This window comes from Euleptes europaea, chromosome 6, assembly GCF_029931775.1.
Source record: "Euleptes europaea isolate rEulEur1 chromosome 6, rEulEur1.hap1, whole genome shotgun sequence".
Classification (NCBI taxonomy): domain Eukaryota; kingdom Metazoa; phylum Chordata; class Lepidosauria; order Squamata; family Sphaerodactylidae; genus Euleptes; species Euleptes europaea.
In genome coordinates, this window is record NC_079317.1 from 3,532,892 (window position 1) to 3,552,709 (window position 19,818).

The window sequence follows — 19,818 nt, forward strand, 5'->3', positions numbered from 1 at the left end:
ACCGAGGCTAGAAGGCTGGCAATGCTGTGTTGTTGCTTAGCAACAGCCATTGAGGACATTTGGTTCTTAATCCCCCTTCTTTTTTATTTCAGATTTTCTTGCAAACCTGGGCCATTTTCAAAGTTTCAAGAAATATTTGTCTTGTCTGTCCATGGCTCCTGCCTCCAGATTTAAGTCTGTCTATATTATTTTCCTTATCTTTACACAAAAATGTTTTTTTTAAATACACTTCTTTTAAAAAACAAATTCTTTTCCCATTCTGTCTCTGTGTAATTCCTACACGAAGACAAGAGAACTGTTCCTGCTCACTGATATTTCTACATGTTCATTATTATTATTATTATTGTCTCTTTTTTGCAGTTCCAGAAGGCAGGGAGATGGTGAGGGAGAAGGAATCTGCAAGGGTGATTGTGGGAAAAGACGAAGATCTGCATGGGGAAGTGAAATCTGGGAATCAAACGGTACCAAGGCAAGGATGGAGAAGGAAAAGGAAAGCAAAAGAGAAGCAGAGGAAGAAATTGGCTGGCTTTCAGAGTACTCAGCTAACTGAACATCAAAGGATTCACACAGGGGAGAAGCCATATAAATGCCTGGAGTGTGGAAAGTGCTTCTCTAAGAGTTCCTTGCTAACAGTACATCAAAGGGTTCACACAGGAGAGAAGCCATACAAATGCCTGGAGTGTGGAAAGTGCTTCTCTCAGAATGGCGACCTAACTAAACATCAAAGGATTCACACGGGGGAGAAGCCATACAAATGCCTGGAGTGTGGAAAGGGCTTCTCTTCCAATGGTAACCTAACTGTACATCGAAGGATTCACACGGGGGGAAAGCCATATAAATGTCTGGAGTGTGGAAAGTGCTTCTCTCGGACTGACACACTAACTAAGCATCAAAAAACTCATACAGGGGAGAAGCCATATAAATGCCTGGAGTGTGGGAAGTGCTTCTCTTCCAATGGCAACCTAACTTTACATCAAAGGGTTCACATGGGGGAGAAGCCACATAAATGCCTGCAGTGTGGAAAGTGCTTCTCTTGGATGGGCGGTCTAACTATACATCGAAGTGTTCACACAGGGGAGAAGCCATATAAATGCCTCGAATGTGGAAAGTGCTTCTCTCGGAATAACACACTAACAATGCATCAAAAAACTCATACAGGGGAGAAGCCATATAAATGCCTGGAGTGTGGAAAGTGCTTCTCTTGGAATGGCGACCTAACTGTACATCGAAGGGTTCACACGGGGGAGAAGCCATATAAATGCCTGGAATGTGGAAAGTGCTTCTCTCGGAGTAGTGAGCTAACTGTACATCGAAGAGTTCACACGAAGGAGAAGCCATATAAATGCCTGGAGTGTGGAAAGTTCTTCTCTCGGAATGGCAACCTAACTATACATCAGAGGGTTCACACGGGGGAGAAGCCATATAAATGCCCGGAGTGTGGAAAGTGCTTCTCTCACAATGGTGACCTAACTAAACACCGAAGGGTTCACACAGGGGAGAAGCCATACAAATGCCTGGAGTGTGGAAAGTGCTTCTCTCGGAATTGTGACCTAACTAAACACCGAAGGGTTCACACAGGGGAGAAGCCATACAAATGCCTGGAGTGTGCAAAGTGCTTCTCCCAGAATGGCGACCTAACTGCACATCAAAGGGTTCACATGGGAGAAGCCATATAAATGCCTTTCTTTTCACCAAACCTTGGGTACCCAGCTTCTGTTTTTAGGTTGGGTTTTATTCCCCTCTTTTTTTCTACTAAGACTAGGATTCACCAGAGAAGAAGAGTTAGTTTTTAAATGCCAACTTTACCATTTAAGGGAGACTCAAAATGGCTTACAATCACCTTCCTTTTCCCTCCCCAAAGTAGACACCCTGTGAGGTGGGGGGGCTGAGCCAGTGTGACTAACCCAAGGTCACCCAACTGGCTTTGTGTGTAGGAGTGAGGAAACAAATCCAGTTCAGATTAGCCTCCACCGCTCATGTGGAGGATTGGGTAAACAAACCCGGTTGTCCAGATCAGAATCCACTGCTCTTAACCACTGCACCATGCTGGAGGCGACTTAAGTTTGATGAAAGGCTACTGAAGAAAAAGTGTTGTTCTGCTAATTGCTTTTAAAATAGAATCACAGAATTGTAGACGTAAGAGTTGGAAGGGGCCATACAAACCATCTAGTCCAGTGGTTGGCAAACTCATTAATCAAAAGAGCCAAATATCAAGAGTAGAACGATTGAGATTTCTTTTGAGAGCCACCGTCCTATTTGCTCCCCCCTGCCCGCCCTCACTGGGAGGGCGCCCTCCCCCTCCCCTGCAGCACCAGCACGGGGCCTGGATTGGCAGAGCTCAGGGCCAGGCCGGGAAGCGCCAGGACCCCCGCAGCCAGGCCGGGCAAGGCAGGGGGCTTTCCTGGGACGCTGGGGAGGGATGGCCACTTGAGGAGGGAGGCCGTCATGGTGCTGGGGGGCCTGAGGCACTGGCGCCAGCTTGGAGTGGGGGGTCAGTCCCCCCACAAGGGGCCGGGCCATGCCTGCCTGCCCACCAGCCCCCACGCCCCACGGGGCAAGCGGCCCGCTGGACCGACCACCTCTCCCAAGCCTCAGTCCCCCGCAGGGTCACAGCCCCAGCGGAGCAGAGACAGCTGCACCGTATGAAAGCGCTGGCCCAGGAGCTTGCCCGCTTCCCCGCCGTGCCCACCTTGCTCTCCGCGGCTCCGGGAGCCCGCCTGCGTGCCTGGCTTTCAAACGGCCGGCCCGGCCCCTTCCTGCCGGGCTTGCTCTGCCCAGGGGTGGGTGCTGCTCACGGCAGACCCTCCTGGCAGTCATGGCACCGCCCCCTCCTCCTCCTCCAGCAGCTGAGCGGGGGAGGGGGCTTCGCAAGGGCTGGGCCCCCACCTCCCCTGGCCCGTTGAGTGTAAAAACCACCTACCAAAAACCTAAGACATTTTGGGAGTGTCATCTTTCCCTGGCAGGCTTCTACCTTGCAGGGTTAGCGTTGCACTTAACTTTTGGAGCTTGGCTGGAGGTACCCTGGACTCCTTGCCTGGAGGCTCACCCTTTGGACCCCAGGGTTGGTGGCAGCTACCTGTTGAACTTGGGGTGAAAACCTGGAGTTTAATATTTTGGGAAACTTTTGACCAAACCAAAGCAGCTCCAACTGGTGAGGGCTGGTTGGAGCTCTTTGACAGTGACCAAAATACGATAGCCCGAGTTTAGTCGCTGTAGCTGCTAGGGTCAGTTCCGGATTTGATCTAGAGCCCACTGATTTGTTTTTTTGGCCGTCCACGGTATCTGTAACACTCTCCTCCAACACCACATTTCAAAGGAATCTACTTTCTTCCTATCAGCTTTCTTCAATGTCCAGCTTTCACACCCATACATAGTAATAGGGAATACAATGGCAGGAATTAACTTGATCTTGGTGGCCAGCGACACATCCTTACACGTCAGAATCTTTTCTAGCTCTTTCATGGCTGCCCTTCCCAATCTCAATGTCCTTCTGATTTCTTGGCTGTAGTTTCCCTTTGGGTTGATGATGGAGCCAAGGAATAGAAAATCTTCCAACAATTTCAATTTCCTCATTGTCAATCTTAAAGTTGTGTAAATCTGCTGCAGTCATTACTTTTGCCTTCATGTTTAGCTGTAGTCCTGCTTTGACACTTTCTCTTTTAACTTTCAGCAGTAGTCGTTTTAAGTCTTCACTAAGTTTTAAGTCTTAAGTCTTCAGCAGTAGTCGTTTTTAGTCTTCGTTAAGTTTTAAGTCTTAAGTTACACCCCTTCAAATAATTAAAGAGAGCAGTCAGCCCCCCCGCCTCCTCTTCTCCAGACTAGACATTCCCAAGTCCCTCAGCCTTTCCTCGCAGCCTTTTTGAAGTGATGCCTCGAGAACTGGACACCATAATGCAGCCGCAGCCTGACCAGTATGTTGTACAGTGGGACTGTGACACCTTGCGATTTAGATGTTACCCCTCTGTTGAGACACCCCAAGATCACATTGGCTTTTTTTGTTGCTGACAGTCAAGACAGAATCCATTGTTGCCTTTACTTTTCCACCAGAGGCCTACCTGTTTTTCTCTTGCAGGTATCTTATCTGAAAATTTCCCAATGACTGTTCTCAAGCCTGGTTAATTAGTTGATTCAGTTCAGCTGGAAACTTCTGTCTGGGAGAGGGTGGTCTGCTCCTTCCTCAGAATGTCGGTTTGGGAGGGGGTCGGGAGGCGCGCAGCAGCCAGAAGGTTCGGAAGGGACAGCCCAGTGAGAGGTAGTTAGGAGTCACCTATTTGCGGTCAGCTTTTGCATAAGAACTGCCTATTCGGAAGTTAGTCATTCCCAATTCCTTATCCTTTATCTTCTCCACCCTGATTCCTTGCTGAGATGGTGCCAGAAATAATTTGTATGATGCTCTAAATACCTCATGCCTCAAGTAACATCTGGCTGTGTAAAATCTGCTAAGTATTTAGATAGTTAGCTTTCTTGTTTTCTTGCTGCTTTATTGCTACAGATATACAACTTGTATTTCTAAACAGTTTTCTTATTTTTCTATTCAGTAAAGCCTTTTCAGCTTTCAGGGTGTGAGTTTCTGGTCCAAACGCATGTCGCAGTAAGCAATGATCTCATCCCTAGTCCAAGGAGACACTTGTTAGTTATGTCATCCATTGCTTGTAGTTTCTAGGCCTGAGAAAATATTTTACCTGGGAAAGTTATTTTGGTGAGATAGCTTATGGCCTTCTACCTAGCTAGTTTAGAAATGTGCTCATCATATGTTAAAGTGAACAGATGTGTTTGTGGTGATTTTGCTTATCACAATAGCCAACCAGATACCTAGGAGTCACATGATTGTGAGAAGTGACTTCAGAGGTAGATAAGTTTTCTCTGCTACTATGCATACTTGTGAGACCAAATCAGATTTCCTTGGACTGAAGTTCAGCAGTCAAAGATTGAAGGACCCCTGCTTGGTAAGATATAGGGACCCTTTGGGTTTTTTGATATTCCTTAAGAGTAATGAACAAGAGACTGAATTCTGATTTGTTCTAACAGACAACTAATTTCGATATGCATTAGAATAATGTTAGGCTCTTTACTGGTACTTGCCTGTTTAATTACATTCCATAGAACAATAATGTTAGTTCTCTATTGTATACTGTCTTCTTTAATAAAAAAAGAACCTTTCCAAGTTTCAATAAAGGATAGAAAGACTCATACAGGTTTCAATTCTTTTTCTGGTTACCTGATTAGAGAAACAGAGGACCTGCGGTCCTAGAAATAAAATTGTATTATCAAGAGTTGGAAGGGGTGAAAGCCTCTTCGGGCATGATAAAACAAGGAGAGTTATGATACTGTGAATTACAGCCAAAAGCAAAGCTTTGGAGCATTTTTAGTTCATAATCTGTCTGAATGTTGTGAGTTGGAAAGCTGAATGTTACACCCTGTACAGCTTGGTTGCGTTCCTCAAAGGAAACTCAAATAGCTTGCTTTGTGTTTTTCTGCTTTGTATTTGATAATGTAATACCTATTCTCAAGTAAACTCGCCAGTCTTGGGTGGGGGATGATACACTCCATGTATAAATCACCTGTATGAATGTTAAGAAGTGCAAAATTCATAGCTAGAAGTGCAAATTGTCTCCCTTTCCAACCTCTATGTGTATTTCTAAAAATCTGAACATGCTGATTACATTGTGCGTTGTACTTCTGCATGCTGACTCACATTTGTAACTTGCCTCCCACCTTCTGACTGGGATAAAAGGGTTGATGGGTCTTCAATTTTATTTGTATCTGGCAAAATGAACTTGATCCACAAAGCGTGTACTCTGGAAATTTTTTGTTGGTTGTTAAGGTGTGCCAAACTTCAGTTTTGTTCTATTGCTACAGAATTTTGTTCTACTGGAGAGAATAGGAGGCACTGGATCTTCTCGCCATTTGGGGTGAGGAGAAAGCTGTGACTTGATGGCACTACACACACACACACACACACAAACCGCAGGCCAAGAAAGCTATCCACCTGAAGCTGTTTTCGTAACCTATGTAAGTTCAATTGCAATGGAAGAATGTAAATAGAAGTCAAAGCCATTCTTAAGAAGAGAACTTGTTCAATCTTTTCCTCTAATATGACACTTTATTAAATTGAATTTAGTAAGCAGTAAGAACTTTATTAAAAGCGTTGGTAAGAAGTTACTATCAAGCTGTATACTATAGAGTGTCTTCGGTTCGGCTGACTCCAGGATTAGCCCCTTTAATTCTTCTCCCTTGTAGAAATCTATGGTGAGACCACACTGGGAATACTGTGTACAGCTCTGGTCACCACACCTAGAAAAGGATATTGCAGAGCTCAAGAAGGTGCAGAAAAGAGCATCCAAAACAATCGGGGCTAGAGCAACTGCCCTATGAAGAGCAGTTAAAATGCTTAGGGCTGTTTAGCTTAGAAAGTAGGTGGTTAAGGGGAGATATGCTAGAGATCTAAAATTATGCATGGTATGGAGAGAGTGGACAGGGAGAAACTTTTCTTCCTCTCTTGTAGTACCAGAATGCGGGGTCATGTGCTGAAGCTGGCAGTATGGAGCATGGCACTGCCGAAACCTCTGCCCGGCGCCAAAAGCGCTAAAAGCTGGCGTATCTTTACAAAAATAAATAGGGGCTTTCCCGAGCCAAAAGTGCAGCCTTGCGGCCAGCACTGTAAAGGGCAAAATCAAAGGTGCTAAGGCAGGACTATAAGAGCGTGTCAGCTCACGATAAACACATCAGGGAATTCACCCCAAACCTACCCACAGTACAGTCAGCTGCACAGGATCTTCCAAACTGATGCTACCATCAAACCTATATGGGTTTCATGTAAGAAGAAGAGTAGGCTTTTATATGCCAACTTTCTTTACCACTTAAGGGAGATCCAAACCGGCTTCCAATCACTTTCCCTTCCTCTCCCACAACAGACACCCTGTGAGGGAGGTGGGGCTAAGAGAGTTCAGAGAGAGCTGTGACTAGCCCAAGGTAACCCAGCTGGCTTTGTTTTTTTAATTATTTTTATTATTTTCTACAATTCAACAAAAATAAACATATCTCAACAATATATTCAGTTGTAACTACTTGTAACAAAAAAAGCTCATTGCTATTACTGAGAATATGTTATCTATAGTATTCAATGCTATCTGCTATATATGACTTCCCCGCATCTTCTTCAGTCACTACTTCTACTGGTTAACACTTTTGCATTTCAAATTAATTTCTAATCCTTATTTTCTCTCATACAGACTTGCTTTAAGCTATCTATACTACTTCTATAAGCAATTTCAAGTCCTACATAGTTATAATAGTATCATCATTGTCTCTATATAATATTCTATTATTCTATAATGAAGGGATTAGATCAATATATAAACAAATTTTCCCATTTAGAAATTCATCAAAGTAAATCCACCGAGCCTCCCTTACACCCCCATCATCTTAGCCATTATCTTGTTTTGGGAGGGGATCTGCCAGTCCTTCTTTATTTCCCAATCCCCACCCCCTGTTTTTCAGTATAGTAGCTGCAATTCTGGCCTCTGAAAATGTAAAAGAAGATCCCAGTGATTGTATCCATTGGCTTCTTGTTAAAATTTCCAGCAGCTTCTTGGTAAAATCCTTCGTCATGTCTCCCTCCATCGCTGGCTGCCAGAAAGTGTTTTCTTGGGATAATAATGTTCCTCCTGTCAGCAGTAACTCAGACAAGTAGATTGTAGAGGTATTGAATTCTCTCATGTTGCTCTCTCTCATTGCCAGCTGGTCATTTGCAGCTACCTCTTTAAGAATAAATTGTTCTAATTCATTGTCATTTTTTCCAGATTTTATCACCATTTCCACATAGCATTCAATCGTCATCTCCTTAGTAGAATCTTTTTTTTCCATTGACATAATTGTTGTCGTATCTTGGGTCTTCATATCGTGGATCTCCTCAATTATTGTGTCCAGTTTTCCATTAATTGATTTAAATAGGATATTCATCACCTCAGCTAGTTGAAATAATTGATGTGAGAGCGCTTGTTGTTTTTCAAAGACTAAATCTTGTTGCACTGCAAACATGTCCATTTGTTTGAGTAACATCTCTTCCATCCTCTTGTTTGACATATCTGCTTGTATTCTTATATAGAAGCAGGCTTTGTAATTTTCAAGATATCCTCAATTACGCTTCAAAGCGGCACAGATAAAGAAAAGAAAGTAGACAGGAAACTGCAGTATCATAGACCCTGCGTCGTCTCCTCTCGGTGGTTAAGTGGTAGGAACGATTTGACGGTTACACCGGGGAGATTCACTTCAAGTCTTCCAATCTGCCCTGTCTTTTCGATGGTAACAAAGCCCTTCTTATTATCTTCCGGTCTTAAGAGGTGACGTGGCTGGACTGATTGAATCAGAGAGGACCGGAAGTGGGGGGGGGAGGTTTTCGTCTCCCTCCCTCCCCTCAAAGCATTTAATTGGTAGTTGTAAAGTCATTCAAAAGTCCCTTTTATTGCATCTACTCACTGATCAAGTTGATAAGGTCTTAGTCGGTTCATTTAATGGCATTTGTTTATTTAAAAAGTCTCGTTACGCTGGGCAGGGAGTCGCCAGTTTTTGTAGGTGTTTTTATCGTCATTCAGGTCTTCTCAATCAAGATAAAGGCAAAAAGTGTCTTTTTACTCACTCTGACTTCCAAAGGTGAGGCTTCTTGTTCTTTTCATAGATTCTTTGATGTTAAATGTATAGAGGAGGTCAAAGCCTAAATCCAAAGAGTCGTCCGTGGCAATGGTAGCCCCTATGTGCCGGCGGGGACAGCTTCCAAATCTTCGAGAGGCTTAATAAAAGCTATCTCAGAGAATATGGGAGTCCAAACCACTCTTGAAGGCTGCAGGGGAATTTCCTGCTTCCCAATCCACTGTTTAGGACCGAGTTGGGGTGCTTTTTGCACTCCAAATCTAAACGACTCTTGGTGTCTCCTGGGAGCCCCCAGGAAACAATGACGCTCAGACCAAACGCTCTACAGGAAGTCCTAACCCAGCTGGCTTTGTGTGTAGGAATGGGGAAGCAAATCCAGTTCACCAGATTAGCCTCCGTCACTCATGGAGGAGTGGGGGAATCGAACCCGGTTCCCCAGATCAGAGTCCACCGCTCCAACCCACCGCTCTTAACCACTACACCACGCTGGCTCTCAGAGCATGGACCTCGTGGTTGTAACTGAACCATGCAGACCAATCTCTGACGTGGCCCCTAGTTCTGAGGGGTTGTTCACTCACAACCTGCCAACGATCAACGCAAAGGACCTCCAGACCTCCACCCCCGTGAATGCAGGTGAGTTTTCCTTTGATTCCAGTGCTGAGGGCAAAACTCCCCTCTGCCCAGTTCCCTCTAAATTTAGGGTTCCCCCCCCATAGTTTATACATTTGCCTTTTCCCCAATCTGCAAAGGACTTCCCCCCACTGCTGATTTTAGGCCTGCGAGTGCTGTTCTTCCCCCAATGATAGCAGCCAGGAAGCGGACCCTGATGAACAAGACTGCCAAGGACTCCTGACGCTAGGGTTGCCAACCTCCAGGTACTAACAGGAGATCTGCTATTACAACTGATCTCCAGCCCATAGAGATCAATTCACCTGGAGAAAATGGCCGCTTTGGCAATTGGACTCTGTGGCATTGAAGTCCCTCCCTTCCCCAAACTCTGTCCTCCTCAGGCTCCGCCCAAAAAACCTGCCGATGGCGATGAGGGATCTGTCGGAAATACAAGCATGCTATAATATTATGACAGACAGCTGGTCAGTGAGAGCTGTCAGTACCTGTCAGATCAGGAGGATCTGGGCTGATGCAACAGGTGGGAAATAGCCTGGGTGCAGCAGCGTAAACTGGGATAAACCAGTATGGCCGGGAGCATGATGTAACGCTGTGGGTGTAACAGCAGGTGGCCTGATTGATATCTGGAAGAGGATATGTAGGGCTCAGTGTTGGGGTGTTATGCTGAGGACTAAGCCGGAGGCTATGCTGGATAAATATACTGACTGGAAGTGTATGCTGGACATTTTATGCACTGTAAATAAACTAAGCACTTTTATAGTAGCTGAAGTCTGGTGGAATGTTTTGGACCAACTGGTAAACATGCTGTACTCCGCGATAGGACCTGGCAACCCTACCTGACCCAAATGTTTCCACTCAAGGCAAGGAGTCCCTCCACCAGTGTTACCTCTTGATTTAGCCCTAGAGAGGGTGGCACAAATGGAGATGCAGTCTCCGCAACCCTTTCCCTTCCGATACCCGCCTTAATCCATGTCATGCGAATCATATTACCCCAAAAGTGGGGCTCTTGCCATGACTTTTGCTCCTGTTTCTGTTGCCCTTTCTTGGTGTGCTTTCAAGTTTGCTTCCATTTCAGGAACGGATGTCCATGGTGACGGCTACAATGGAGAACCACCACAAGCTGCTCCTCCACCACGAACCCTCACAGGTATCGCCACCAGAAAAATGTGAGGGGATTCACCAGGGGGGCATGTGGTTATCCCGCTGTGGTCTCCTGTAACTGATGTTGCATTGTTAGTAGGGTTAAAAAGGTAAAGGTCCCCTGTGCAAGCACCGGGTCATTCCTGACCCATGGAGTGACGTCACATCCCGGCGTTTCCTAGGCAGACTCTGTTTACGGGGTAAAAGACATGATCCACAATCTGATGGGGGCTCAAAATCTTCTAGACGCGACTTTTACCCTCTTCCCTGAAGCCAGTCTCACCATTTACGCCAAGGGGAGAGAAATAGGGAGTCTTTCGGAAAAGCTTTCAGTCCCTTTCAACACGTGTGGATGGATGCCTGGAAAAGTGCAGCTCACAGCTGGAGGACAAAGCGCCTGCCAGGACAAACCCTGTGGAGGATTGGGGCAGAGGAGGTTTCCTTCCCCCGCGGCCTTCTTGCCCCTTCTCAGCATCCCTGCAGCTGGTCTCTCCAGCAGCGGGGGTCCCATGAGAGGCTGCCCAACCCACGCAGCCCCAGGTTGTATGGTTGCCAGCCTCCAGGGCGGGCCTGGAGCTCCCTTGGGATTGCAGCTGATCTCCAGGCTGCAGAGCTCAGCTCCCCTGGAGGAAAAGGAGCTTTGGAGGGTGGGGGGGGCTCTAGGGCATTGCTCCCCACCGCGGACCCCCACCCCCGGCTCCACTCCCACATCTCTGCAATCTCCCCCCCTGGGAGTGGGGCGCCCCTCGGCTCTTCCTCCATCATCCTCCCTCCTGGGTGCCGGTTGTTGGGCGGGGACTACGTTTCCCAGAAGGCCTCGCGAGGCCCAGAGCCATCATCCCCACATGTTCTCGGTACAGGAGAGGGGAGGGAGGAGAAAGGGGTCTGGGGGCGCCATGGGGACCCTGCGGGGGTCTCCTCCTCCTCCTCTCCCTGCTCCTTCCCCATGGAGGGAGGGGGAATCCGGGTCTCGCAGGTCTGCAGGGGAGGTGAGTGGGGAAGGGGAGTCTGTGGGGGGGCTTCATAGAGCGGATCTGGGGCGAGACTCGGGAGGGGGGGAGACATTCCTGCAATGGGGGGGAGGTGCAACAGGGGGAACTGGCCGGAGGGAGGGGGAGGGTGGGGAGAGTGGGGGGGGCGCTTCCCCGGGCATGGGGTTCGTGGGGGTGGGGGTCGTGCTCCCCCACCCCCTCTCGTGTGTCCCCCATCCACCAGCCCCGCGTTTCTCCGTGCTGAGCCCCCCCCAGCCCCCCAGGGGGTCCCCGACCCTTTTCAGCCTGCGGGCACCGTCGGGAGTTCAGACACTGCAGGGCGGGCGCAGCAAGAGCAGCAGCAAAATGGCTGAGCCAGGAGGTGGGTCCAGACCCCCCAAAAAGGCAAGCAAAGATTGACTTCAGTCCCACGGGGCAGATCCTGTTGTGCAGCGGAGGCAGCTGCCGCCAGAGCAAAGCTTAGAAAAACCTGCAATCAGATCTCCAAGGGTCACTTAGAAGCCTCGCAGGGCCAAACCCCCCCCCCACCTCCCTCCACCCACTTTCCTAAAAACACTGGGTGGGCAGCAGAAAAGGTGTCTGCAGGCCTCACTTTGGGGGACCCCTGACCTAGACTGCACCCCTGGTCTGATCCAGCAGCATCCCTTGTCTCTTCTTCCTTGACCCCCCCCCCCAAGCTGGCTGCACTCGCCCTGTTCTTCTTCCCCCAAAGAGGGGTTTGGCCACATTCTGCCCCTGTGATGGAAGTGTGGTTTGGACAGGCCCAGTCAGTCATTTTGGTTTTTGTGCCAGGAAGTTATTACTTGCATCAAGTTTGTATTAGAATCTGTGCCCTGACTACAGCTAACAGAGTTGAATTATTATAGCATTGGAGACATAAATGTCCATCTCTGGTAAATGAATGGATTGAAGATCTTAGAGCTTTATCGGTATTTGAACACATGGCATATAGACAACTATTGCATATGGAGTTATTTGTAGATATTTGAAAACATTCTATATATACTTAATGGTAGATCTGCCGCCACTGATGTTACATGTCTCTGGGTATCCTTTTTTCTAGTTGCTGGATTTTGAGTTTCCCCCCTTCAGTTATTTTTCTTCTTCTTTTCTTGAAATATAAATAAATACATTAAGTATATTATACCTGTCAGAGGCTGGGGGGGAAGAGGCTTTTTTTTTTCTTTCCATCAGTTGGATGGTTTGCATTATCTTACTGGCCCATGAGGTTCTTATTTCACTCTTGCATGCTCAGAGACAGGAAAAGAAGATCCACTGGGCTGTGTTTTCCTCTTTCAGAGATCACCACTGTCCTTTGAGGAGGTGGCCGTGTTCTTCACTTTGGAGGAATGGGCTCTGCTGGATCCAGGCCAGAGAAAACTCTGCTGGGAAGTTATGGACAAAAATTACGAGACCGTGGGCTCTGTGGGTAAGGACCATTTCCCTTTTACCAGGAACACGGAAGAGAACGGAGGTGCTGGCATCTTCCTTTGGCCCTCTTGAATTTCAGAACATACTTTTGTTTGCCACAGAAGAAAGAAGGGAGCTCCCATACTGGGGGATCTTACAGTGCTTTGAAAAGAGAGCATTAAGTGCATTGATGCTAATACATTGATGGTGTGAATGGGTCGATGAGGGCTCTGATTGAGAGAGAGGGACGATATCCTGTTAGGTTCCTGTTAGCAAATCCTTACGGCAAGGATCCCGGGTACTGGTAGAGGCCTTCACAGATCCCAGGATCAACACCCATCACAGAAATTGGGTCAAAGGGATCCATAAATAGCCTAGGCCAGTGTCAGGGTTTCAGTACCTCGTAGCATTCCAGCAGCATAAACTTCACTCCAGACGTTACAGAGAGTTTAAAGGTTTATTTCAGAATAGCATACATGGTTAGAGCCCTAAGGAATCCAACGACAGAATGGCTAGGCAAGGACAAGACTCAGTATAAGAGAACATACAAAGAATTAATTACATGTAAACTTTGAAATGCAAAAACATCAAGTTTCTTTGAAGCTTCCAAAAGGTGCCAGGAATGACACTAAGAAAACCGATCTCTGATTTACAACGGGAAGGCTTTGAAGTGGGTTGAAGTGGAGGTGCTAGTTTCCAGTCTCCGTCCCTTTTCCCATGGGAACGGAAGGAGGGGGGGATGAGCACGGAGCTTATTCCTCCCAAGTCCGACTGGGTGTCCTCACTGACACTCCGCCTCCCCAAAGACCCCTCCCCGGAGTTTCTCGGTTTGGCGGGGTACTGCCGATGAAATTCCGCCACCAGTGTGGGGGCTTGTACATGCATAGCGGAAACCCACTCATCGTGACTGGAGTTCAGGTGTTTCCAATGCACAAGATACTCCAGCTGGCCCCTTCACACTCGAGAGTCTAACACCTTGGCGATCTCAAAGTGCTGTTCTCCTTGCACCATGATTGGGGCGGCCGCTGCGGGTTCGGGGTGCCATTCCGGCGCCGGTACGAAGAGCTTCAACAGACTTACATGAAATACCGGGTGCACGCCCTGCAAGGTCTTTGGCAGTTCTAACTCCACTGTAACCTCATTGATAACTCGGGAGATTGGGAACGGCCCCACGAACTTTTGACTCAGCTTTTTGCATGGACGAAGCGACCTGAGATTTTTGGTGGAGAGGTACACCTTCCCCCCAACCTTTAACTCCCATTGAAGCACTCAATGCGCCTTGTACCTTTCCTTAGCCTGCTCCACGTTCTTCACCAGCCAGGGCCAGGTGTTCCTCACCGTGTTGGCCCATACTGATACCTCGGGGGGGTTGCCACCTGGAGGGAGGGGTATGGCCCCCAAGGGTCCGAAGTCTATTCCATAGATTGCTTTGAACGGGCTTATACCGGTAGCCGAGTGTACCGAGTTATTGTAGGCATACTCCGCCAATGGCAGCAGGTCTACCCAATTGTCTTGGTGGTAGTTTACAAAACAACGCAGGTAACATTCTACCACTGCATTAACCCTTTCCGTCTGCCCGTCCGTTTGTGGATGATAAGCCGAAGACAAACCTTGCTGCACACCCACGATCCCTAAAAATGCTTTCCAAAACTTAGACACGAACACGGACCCCCTGTCGCTCACGACCTTCCGCGGAAACCCATGTAATTTAAAGACCTGATGTACAAATAGTCGGGCCAGTTTACGCGCTGAGGGCATTCCCTCGCACGGAACGAGATGAACCTGTTTGGAGAAGAGATCTGTGATTACCCACAGGACCGTCTTGCCTAGGCTAGATGGAAAGTCGGTTATGAAATCCATCCCGATCACCTGCCAGGGTGCTTTGGGAGTCTCTAGGGGTTTCAACAGCCATGGGGATTTACCCATCAAGCTCTTGCTCGTAGCGAACGTCGGACAAGACCTAACGAACACATCGATGTCCTGGCGCATTCCTGGCCACCAGAACTGCCTCATTAGGTGCAAGGTTTTCAAGAACCCAAAATGCCCCCCCATCTTTGCACTGTGGCTCCACACCACCACCTCTCTCTGTAGTTCCAGGGGTACGTAATGTTTACCCTTGTAGGTACCATACTCGTCAGCAGCCTGGAGTGGGAGAGACCCATCCCCCCGCTCATGTTGAAGGGCTCCCTCCCACCTTCCTTTGACAATCTCGGGGAGGTTCACCGGGATCGCCCAGACCAGGGGAGTGCGGAGAACCGACTCTCGAGAGGAGGCTGTGACCGGTTCCTCCGCCCTATCCCCCCGCTCGTGTAAGGAGGACCCCCTCCCCTCGCCTGTGGTTGCGTCCGAAGGGTTCCCCGAGGCCGCCAGGGGTGAGGGGGCCGAAGTCACCTCTGCCCGGGAGGGAACAGAGGTCGAGTCTCCCGCCGCTGCGCGGAACTGGGCTCTGGTCAGGACTCCCGCTCTCCTCCCCTCAGTATACAAACCCAGATGTTCCAGTGTAAAAAGGGATCCCACTGGCCGTTCGACTCTGCATTCGTATTGAGGCATTCGGGACAGCCCGTCGGCCAGACAATTGTCCTTCCCGGGCATAAGTTTAATGGAGAAATGGAACTTAGAAAAGAAATCTGCCCAGCGCAATTGTTTAGCAGAGAGCTTCCGCTGCCCAAAATAGCCTCAAGGTTTCGGTGGTTGGTCCAGACCTCAAACGGGTTCGTCGCCCCCTCTAGGAATTGTCGCCAAACCGTGAGGGCATGCTTGATAGCCAAGGCTTCCTTTTCCCCAATTGGCCAGTTTAATTCAGGGCCAGAGAACTTTTTGGAAAAATACGCACAGGGTCTAAGCATCCCCTGTTCATCCCTCTGAAGGAGTGCACCTCCCATTGCCTTCTCTGAGGCATCTACCTGAAGGACGAACGGCTTAGAACAATCAGGGTGGGCCAGAACGGGTTCCGAGGTAAAACGCCTCTTCAGAGCCTCGAACGCCGTCTGGCACCGGTCAGTCCAAGGTACCTGGTACTGTGCAAAAGTAGCCTCCTGCCCCTTACCCTTGGTCTTAAGCAGGTCAGTGATGGGTAAGGCTATCTCGGCAAAGTCTTGTATAAACCCTCTATACAAATTCGCGAATCCTAGAAACTGTTGCACCTGCTTGCGTGTTCTGGGCGGTTCCCATTCCCAGACCGCCTGGACCTTTTCGGGGTCCATAGTCAAACCTTGGGGAGATATAACATATCCGAGAAAAGACAACTGGTTCTGATTGAATGCGCATTTGGACAACTTAGCATACAAATGATTGTCCCTTAAATGGCGCAAAACCTCCGTAGCACAACAGGTAGTAGTAGTGTTTCTCCCTGGTCATTCACCCTATTCGGAGCCGGTTTAGTTTCTTCCGAGGGCGCCCTCCGTGCCAGCTCTCTCACAGAAGGCCGTCCTCGCTTTTTGCCGGCGAGGAATCTCTGGAGCGGTCCCGAGGGCTAAGGATGCTTGGATCAGGCGTCGCCTCCGCATGCAGTGCTGCTGTCCCGCGCCGGTTCGCAGTCCCCTCTGCTCTTCTCCGATCCAGGGTCCCTGTTGGGGGGGCTTCCCGCACTCTGGGCGCTCGGGTGCTCGGCAACTCCGCCGAAGAGCTGGTGCATTTCGCAGCGAAATGGCCCATCTTCCCGCACTGGAGGCATGCTCCCTCCTTGAAACGGCGTGCCTTTTCCAGGCTGAAGCCCCCGCGGTTCCTTCCGTCTCGCCGCAGCTCCATCGCATTATCCCCCTTTATGGGAGTCGCGGGGGGTACCTTTGATGAACGATCCTTAGAGAACTGGAGGGTCAGTTTCCAATTCTCCACTAAACCCGCCAACTTGATCCAGTCTTCTACTGACTCTGGATCTCCCAGAGTCAAACAGCCGTCCAGCACTTCCCAACGCAGTCCTTCGCGGAAGTGCTGGACTTTGGTGGCTTCACTCCATTCCCTTGCAGGACAGGGATAGGAACTCCTGTGAGTACTCACTGACTGAGCGGGACCCCTGTCTCAAATGATGCATGGCAATCTTTGCTTTCTCCCCACTGTGGAGATCCTCGAAACGGCGCCACATTGCAGACATAAATTCCGGCAGGGATCTCAAAACCCTGGGCATAGTCTCTGTGGCTGTCACTGCCCATTCTACCGCCTCCTTCTCGAGGAGACTGATCACGTACCTGACCCGGGCTTCTTCCGAAGGAAAGGTGTCCCCTTGATCTTCCATAAATCCAGACACCTGGAGCAGGAAGTGGGGTAGCTGAGTGCTGGATCCGTCAAAAGACACTTTCAGATCCCTGGGGTTAGGACGCCTGGTTGAGGGTACCTCTGTACTAATGGGAGGGTCCACGGTGGCTCTGGGTTGCTGTAGGGGCTGTCCGAGCCCTCTCACTGCCTCCAAAACCACAGCCAAGTCTGTCTGCAGGGCATCCAGCTGCGCCTGCATGTCCCGGTTTTGCAAAGCCAAGGCTTGGTTCTGCCCACGTAGCAGGGCAACTTCCTCCGCGGCAAGGGTGACTGGGGTGACCGGAGTCCGAGTGAGCAAGGGTTCCTCCCCCCCTTCTCCGGGAACGGCTCCTCAGTTTCGCTCTCCCCCTTCTCCATACCAAGCGGTCAGCGGTCCCCGGTAAAATCCGCCCCATGGTTCAGAGGCTGCCCGTCCGTCTGTCCCGATTCTCTGCCATTGCTCAACTTGCGTAGGCAAGGAGGCCCATGCTGGCACTGTAGAAGAACCGACGGGCCCAGCCGGGCGCTGTTCCGGGGTCGCCACTTCCAAATTCAAATCAATAAGAGAAGTTGCCCCCCGTCCGTTGTTCAGATGGAGAGACATATTAATACTAACTATCAACTAACACAAAAATAAAAAAAAGCTAGGATTTCTGTCGTACTGTCAGGGTTTCAGTACCTCGTAGCATTCCAGCAGCATAAACTTCACTCCAGACGTTACAGAGAGTTTAAAGGTTTATTTCAGAATAGCATACATGGTCAGAGCCCTAAGGAATCCAACGACAGAATGGCTAGGCAAGGACAAGACTCAGTATAAGAGAACATACAAAGAATTAATTACAAGTAAACTTTGAAATGCAAAAACATCAAGTTTCTTTGAAGCTTCCAAAAGGTGCCAGGAATGACACTAAGAAAACCGATCTCTGATTTACAACGGGAAGGCTTTGAAGTGGGTTGAAGTGGAGGTGCTAGTTTCCAGTCTCCATCCTTTTCCCATGGGAATGGAAGGAGGGGGGGGGATGAGCACGGAGCTTATTCATCCCGGGTCTGACTGGGTGTCCTCATTGACAGCCAGTGATGGCGAACCTTTTAGAGACCGAGTGCCCAAACTACAACCAAAAACCCACTTATTTATCGCCGAGTGCCAATGCGGCAATTTAACCTGAATACCACCCCCAGAGGGGGCCCAGAGGGAGAGGCTAGGGTTGCCAAGTTCCTCTTCGCCATGAGTGGGAGGTTTTTGGGGTGGCGCCTGAGGAGGGCGGGGTTTGGGGAAGGACTTCAGTGCCATAGAGTCCAATTGCCAAAGTGGCAATTTTTTCCAGGGGAACTGATCTCTATTGGTTGGAGATCACTTGTAATAGCAGGAGATCTCCAGCTAGTACCTGGAGATTGGCAACTAGTTCCTTAGTGTTTTCTCTCTACATATCAAGACAAATGGAAAGGTGTTTGGAGGATGGCTTGTGGGCACTTCAAAGGTGGATTAGGACTGCACGCCCCTCCGCCCACACAGACCCAGAGGGCGCCGGAGAAGCTGCTGGAGGGAAAGAAGGAAGGAAGGAAAAAAGGGAAGGGAGGGGGAAAGGGAAGGAAGGGAGGGAGAGAAAGAAAGAAAGAAAAAGAGAAAGGGAGAAAGAAATGGAGTGAGGGAGAGAAAGAAAAGTAGGGAAAGAAAAGGACAGAGGGAGACAGAGAAAGAGGCCATTTATGCATGGGAGGTTTTCCTTGGATTTGCCACTCTCCAGATGCACATTTTCCCCATCCGGATTCTCAAAATTCTGCATGGAAACTTACTGATGAGTTTTGAAAATTTGGATGGGGGAAATGTGCATCTACAGAGTGGCAAACACACACACACACACACGGCCCCCGCCTCCTCCCTCAGCCCGCAGCAGAGAAGTGGGGGGGGAGCACGCAGAACAGCCCGCAGCGTATAGGCGCCGGGAGACCCTTCCCTTCCCGCGGAGGATCGGTGTCCTGCCCCGCTGACAGCATGAATGGCCAGACAGAAAAGCCTTCCCGCTTTTCTCTCTCTCTCTCTCACACACACACACACGACCCCCACCTCCTCCCTCAGCAGAGAAGTGGGGGGCGTGCACGCAGAACAGCCTGCAGCGCACGGGGCGCCGGGAGACCCTTCCCTTCCCGTGGAGGCTCGGTGTCCTGCCCCGCTCCTACACACCCATGGAGGGCTGGGGCAGGTCCTGGGTGAGGGAGAAGGAGCTGGGAGACGGCAATGGCGGCGGCTTCTGTGGGAGAGTCCGTGGGCCACCGCCAATGATGTCGGAGGTTCCCCACCCCTGGGCTACAGCCTCCCCCATCCGGTGTGGGGCAGAGCCGGAAAGGCCAGCGGCTTGGAGGAACCACGCGTGCCGGCAGAGAGGGCTACGTGTGCCGGAAGTGGCATACGTGACATGGGTTCACCAACACGGGCCTAGGCAGAGCATTAGGCCTTCCTTCTGGTGTGCCTATGTTATAACTGATATCCAGAGCTGAACGTATTCTTCATATTTTACCAGCAAAAACCTTGGCAAAAGTATCACAGCTCACTGTGTGTTCCAGTGACATTAGAGGCTCAGATTTAGACTCCAGCAGTTGCTGAGCTACCTAGAACAGTTGGGAGGAACGTGAACTGGCGGATGCTGTAATATCAGAGGAGGAAACTTTCTTTGCTGCCGTCACCACCGCTTCATAGGTCTTGCCATGAGCTTGATAGCCAGATCTGTCCGATTCAGTAAGAGTTCTCTGCCAACGCTGTTCTAGACATCTT

The 19,818-nt window shown here is 49.4% G+C and overlaps 1 protein-coding gene across 1 annotated transcript; it reads left to right on the forward strand.

The window, feature by feature from the left end:
- Positions 1-377: 377 nt before the first annotated feature.
- On the forward strand, positions 378-1,661 carry LOC130478858 (zinc finger protein 665-like; the record flags this gene model as incomplete). Its single annotated transcript, XM_056851101.1, has 1 exon — positions 378-1,661. A coding segment is annotated over exon 1 (1,284 nt), but the record flags the coding sequence as incomplete, so codon positions are not given.
- Positions 1,662-19,818: the final 18,157 nt, after the last annotated feature.